The sequence below is a fragment of the Ruditapes philippinarum genome, unplaced genomic scaffold (assembly GCF_026571515.1).
Source record: "Ruditapes philippinarum isolate M1 unplaced genomic scaffold, ASM2657151v2 ctg77_1_1_1_1, whole genome shotgun sequence".
Taxonomy (NCBI): Eukaryota; Metazoa; Mollusca; class Bivalvia; order Venerida; family Veneridae; genus Ruditapes; species Ruditapes philippinarum.
Genome location: NW_026864370.1, coordinates 175,932 through 181,931, shown reverse-complemented (window position 1 = coordinate 181,931; position 6,000 = coordinate 175,932). Strand labels below are relative to the sequence as shown.

Here is a 6,000-nt window from a genome sequence, read left to right as displayed (position 1 = left end):
TTCATCTGCATGAATTCACGATTTCAACTTCATAAATCCAAGATTTCAAATTCATGAATTCCTGATTTTAACTGCACGATTTTAACTAAATGAAGTTGAAGTCGTAAAGATCAAAACGTGAATTCATGAAGTTGAATTCGTGACGTTTAAAACGTGAATTCGTGACGTTGATATCGTGAATTCATAAAGTCGAAATTGTGAATTCCTGGAGATAAACCCGATAATTCAAAAAGTTGAAATGTAACCACCGGTCTTTTGGTCATATCCCCTATGTTGATTAGTACATTATGTAATCTTATAAATGTAACAATCCAAAGTTATACAATTTTTTTAACTACTTCATTTTCGTTAGCTCGGTGTCAAATGTTTTATTATGATTATTATTATTATTGTTATTATGACTTTTTATTTCACGCGTTTCGTAATATAGCGTAAAATATTTGTCTGAACGCGTAACGTATTACAAAGGGTGATAAATTTGATATTGGTCAGTGTGTATTTTGCACGGGTTTTTCATTGAAGCATACATGTATTTGTGTGTATATATAATAGTTGTGTAATTAGATGCTGGTCATTCTACCAGACAACTCCGAATAAGTCTAATCTTAACTTCACACGTGGCAGTCGAAAAAAAAATGGAGGAAGAAAAAGAAATGCTTTCTAGAATAGAAGCGTTAATAAATAGCAAGTTTGAGACTTTTGAGCAGCGTATGAGTGACACACAGAAGGAATTATCTCAGTCGCAGTTATCAGTTATTCATATACTATATTATATTATATTATATATACAGAAAAAAGGACATGAACAACAGTACAGAGTTAACAGTCAAGTTATTGACAAGCTGCGTCATGCCGAGGCTTATGTAGAAGTACACACTGCGAGGCTGCAGATAACGCCATAAGCAAGATTTCCGAAGGTATTAATATTCTTCAGCATCGTCAAAAATGTATAAAGCTGACAGACTCGTCTGAACACGGTTGGAATGTTGTTAATGAGTATGAAGCTCATCCGCTCGCAGACAATTCTGACGATGAGAAAAAGATTTATAAAGCCCAGATGCAAGCAGAACGTAAAGTTCAACGGGAGCGACGCACGAGAAGCAGACGGTATGCTCCGTATTCGTTATCCGGTAACCCCTCCAGCGGTACTACACCACCAACAGGGACGAGATCACAGGCACAGATGGTCAACAGGAAACCTGGCTGTTTGCGTGTCGATTGTCGTGTGGCACAGACTGAGTCTCAAGTGGACAAAAATATACAGATAAGTCATTTTGATAGTGTATTTTCTTGTAGTAAATTGAACTCCGGGGTGAGTGAAAATGAAATTTTGTTAGACACAAAATTGTCAAACAAAACTGAAATGTTGAGTAAATCAGTACCGATAACGAGCGATAATGGAGATGTATTAGTATCTCCGGTAGGTAGACTGAGGTCGTCTTATAAGCATTGGCAAGCAGCAGGCGCTGGTGAATATATATTAGATATAGTTCGTAATGGTTATAAATTACCTTTTAAAAAGATTCCTACTTCTGTAGAATTAAACAATAATAAATCTGCTCGAGATAATACAGCGTTTGTTTCAAAGGAAATTCAAAATTTATTGCTAAAAGGTTGTATCAGAGAGGTACGTGTGCCTCCGATAGTAGTAAATCCTCTTACTGTAGCTTGCAATCGTCAGGGCAAGAAAAGACTTGTTTTGGACTGCAGACATTTAAATTTAGATCTGTTTAAGTATAAATTCTGTTATGAAAATTGAAAAATTTGTATTACAAGTTATAATTTTATGAATAAATACTTACCTGACATTACATTTAGGATTTCATTTCGTCCTACCTAAGTGTGCATTTGTTTACATCCATAATGCATTGAAACAAATAACTTCCTGAAGTTTTAACCAACCAGAACACACTTCCGGTATTCCCACGTGAAATCAGTTTTCTATTTTTGCGCCTAACGGCCCTATGGAAACTTGAAATCTGTGGGGTGGATGGGAGGGATCATGTAATGTCAGGTAAGTATTTATTCATAAAATTATAACTTGAAATACAAATTTTTCAATTTTATTTCATGAAATACTTACCTGACATTACATTTAGGATTAATATCTGATTATAAAGCAGTTAAATAATTACTGGTGGAGGGAGATTCAAGTTGAAATCCACCCATAACATTTTAAACATCAAATAACAATAAAGAAATTTTAAAAGAACTTACCTCTGAAGAATCCAAACTTGGAACAATTCATTAGGTATGTCAAAACTACGTGAATAAGTTTCAATCCAATATGAACATAACCACTGTATTAACAAATCTCACTGTATTTACACTGTTTACTGTACAAATACTAACAGTTCCTTATCTGTAGGTATGTGTATAATACCAAAATATAATATACCCTCCAAATCCGATCAAAAATATACTTAAATAACCTTGCAAACTCGCAAAAAACGAAAATATATATATGTATATATATTATACAAGACAATTCTAATTGTCTTAAACATCAATGAAATTAATATTCAAATCCGCCAAGTAATGTTTGGTAAATGTAGTTTCCCTAGACCAGTCAGCAGATTCCATAATCTCCGTCATAGATACCCCTTTGAAAAGAGCCCATGAAGGACCAAACTTCTGGTAGAGTGACCTTTAATAGATTTAACACTTTTCTCACTACTCAAATATGCATGTTTTATCGTTTTTACAATCCATGTAGATATTGTCTGAGATGAAACTGGTTGATGTGGCTTTTTAGAGGATAAAAATAACTGAGTAATATCCTGTCCAGACTTATTTCTAAACTTTTCTGTTCTTTTTAAATAAAAAGCTAAACATCTTTTGGGATCTAGTTTCTTGTTGTCCGGAAAACTTGGTATGAAAATAGGAGTAGGCTTGTGATTTGGCCGATCTTGCTTTGACAAACCTGGCCTGATAAAAGTTATACCTTTTTTCTGCACATTAACAAAACTTTCCCCCAACCTAAGAGCTTAAAGATCACTACAACGTCTAAATGATGTAACTGCTATCAGGAAACACGTTTTCCATGTTTAAAAAACTTCAAAAGACGCTTTACAAAGGGGTTCATATGGTGCCTTCTTCAGCGAACCTAAAACAAAAAGAAGATCCCATTCAGGTACAAGTTTTTTAACTGGTGGCCTTTCATTAAATACACCTCTAAGTAAACGAATAACATGAGGATGTTGCCCAATTGGAACTTTGTCTACATAAGGAAGGACAGCCGAAAACATTGATCTATACCCTGAAATAGTTCTATATGCAGTACCTTGATGAAACTTGTATGCAAGAAAATTTACACAGTCCTTTAAAAGATGCTGCATATGGATTAATTTGTTGTTCACGGCACCAATTACAGAACAATTTTGAATTTACACCTATAGTCTTTTTGTGTTCCCCTTCTCCAGGAAGATGCAAGCAATTTCCTAGACTTTTCTGAAAATCCCTCTGTTTTCGAAATATCGGTCGTATGAAGCCATGCAGTCAGATTTAGTGTTCGAAGATCTGGATGAAGAATTTTGCCCTTCCCTTGGGACACTAAATCCGGCTGCAGTGGTAGACAAAGAGGGTTTGCTACTAGTAAATGTAATAGTACTGGATACCAAGGTTGTCTCGGCCAATTTTGATGCTATTAGAATCAGAGTGCAATTGAATTGTTGTAAGTGTGACAGAACACGATGCAAAATCTGCACAGGCGGGAACGCATAAGCAAACATGTTTCTGCCATGCAATTGACAGGGCATCCAAGGCATAAGCTTGAGGGTGATGAATCCATGAGCAAAACAGTTGTGTCTTTATGTTTTGTAATTGTTGCGAACAAATCCATCAGGGGATGTCCCCAAAGATTGAATATTGACATCACAACTGATTTGTTCCAGAGACCACTCTGTATCCCTCACTGATTCCCTGCTCAAAAGATCTGCTAAAATGTTTGATTTTCCTGAAATGTGGGCTGCCCTCAGTAATATTTTGTTGCTCAAAGCTAACATCCCCCCACAACTTCCAAGTCATTTGACAAAGTGTTATTGATTTTGTCCCCCCTTGGCGATTGATATATTGAACACATGTGCTCGAATCTGGTTCGAATCAGAACTGACTTGTTCTTTAGAAGAGGCAGAAAATGACTGACTGGACGAATTATTACCTCCATCTCCAGGCAATTGATGTGTTGTAGACGTTCTATCTGAGACCAACGGCCTTGCACAGTACGGTTGTTCATGTGACACCCCAGCCCCATGAACTGCTTGCATCTGTGGTCAGTATAACATTTGAATGGCTGTATTGAAAACAACAACCCTTCAGAATGTTCACTTCCTGTAACCACCAATGCATATGAGGAGTCAAAGAAGGTGTACATTGGATCTTGCATGAAAGGGTCATTCTCGAGGGACTCCAGTTTTGTAACAGATTGAAGCTGGATAGGCCTCATGAACAACCGTGGCATTGGGAATCAGATCTATGCAAGATGCTATCATGCCTAACAAAACAAGATAATGTCTGGCTGTGCAATGACCCTGTAAAATTTGTCTTACTGCCTTCTGTAAATTGACTATCCTTTCTTTTGTTGGATAAAGTATCCCTTTCTTCAACATGAAAAGACCCCCTATGAACGTTACTGTTTGAAGAGGTAACAAATACGATTTTTTTCTTGTTCACCATTGAAACCTAGTTCGAAAAGGAGATTTAAGAGGACTGTTCGATTTTTTAAAAGTTGTGTTCTTAGACTGTTTAGAACAAGCCAATCGTCTAAGTAAGTTGCAAGACGAATACTTTGTTTGCGTAGATGAGATGCTACTACAGCAATTACTTTGCAAAAAAACTCGAGGAGCCACAGTCGGACCGAAACACAGTGCTCTGAATTGATACACAACTGACTGGAAACAAAAACGAAGAAACTGACGGTGGCCCCTTGAAAATCTCTATGTGAAAATATGCATCTTTTAGATCGAGATTTATGCACCAATCTCCTTTTCGAACTAAATTTAACACTTTCCTCATGTTGTCCATTTTGAAATGTTTTTTCTGCAGATACCTGTTCAGGGGTTTTAAGTTTATGACAGGACGTAACTCTCCGTTCTTTTTTCGGGACGAGGAATAACGTACTGTAAAAACCGTGATGTGTTTTGAGTTTTTTTGGAACTATTTCGATGACATTTTTGTCTAAAAGATTTTGAATTTCTGTATGAATTAAAGAATGTTCTTTTTGATTGACCTTGGTTTCTAATATACCTGAATAAAGGTGGTTTTTGAATAAACTCTAGCTTGTAACCGTTTCTTATTAAATCTAAAACCCACTGATCTCGAGTTATATTTTCCCAAGCAGGCAGGAAGTGTTTTAGTCTGCCCCAACAGGTATCTGCGGCCACTTTGCTATAATGTTTACCTTGTCATTTGCGATCTGTTTTACCACGTCCTCGGCCAAAGTTCCTTGGTGGAAAGGACTCAGTTGCACTAGGTCTACTGAAGTTGCCTTTCTGTCACTTCCCTGCTTATTGTAACCTGAGGTTGAAGCTCTTGGAACCTTGGGGATCCGAAAATTATCAGAGGAAACAGATCTATTTTTGCGAAAAAACAAGGCCGTTTTGATGCGTCTTGAACAGTCGTAGAAGAAACAGGCTTCCTCTTAAGAAACTCCCTCTTCTTAAACATCATGTACCAAATCATCCACCTGTTTTTTCTGTTCTTTCCTCGATTTTAATAAATTTTCAAAGTTCTGTACCAAACAAACCGTCATTTGTCAAAGGTAAACTGAGGAATTTTTGTGAATCTGGTAATTCATACAAAGCTGTATCAGACATAGCAACATGACGTCTTATAATATGATGAAAAGCACCTGCTCTTCCTAGCTGATCTAAAACCCTTAGTGGCCATAGAAAAACACATCCTTAATTTGCTTTTCTGCAGTATCCTTATCAAAACTGTCAGACTGAACAAAACTAAGTAAATCACCAAGGCTTTGTTGTAAATACAGCTGAATAACAATAC

The 6,000-nt window shown here is 36.5% G+C and overlaps 1 protein-coding gene across 1 annotated transcript in view; it reads left to right on the top strand.

Moving 5' to 3' along the window:
- Positions 1-635: 635 nt before the first annotated feature.
- Positions 636-6,000, top strand: part of LOC132725365 (inter-alpha-trypsin inhibitor heavy chain H3-like) — a 28,834-nt gene continuing 23,469 nt past the window's right edge. Inside the window, exons 1-2 of the mRNA XM_060710465.1 lie at positions 636-752; positions 935-1,627. Of these exons, the coding sequence (XP_060566448.1) occupies positions 636-752; positions 935-1,627 (810 nt within the window). The remainder of the gene's footprint in view (positions 753-934; positions 1,628-6,000) is intronic.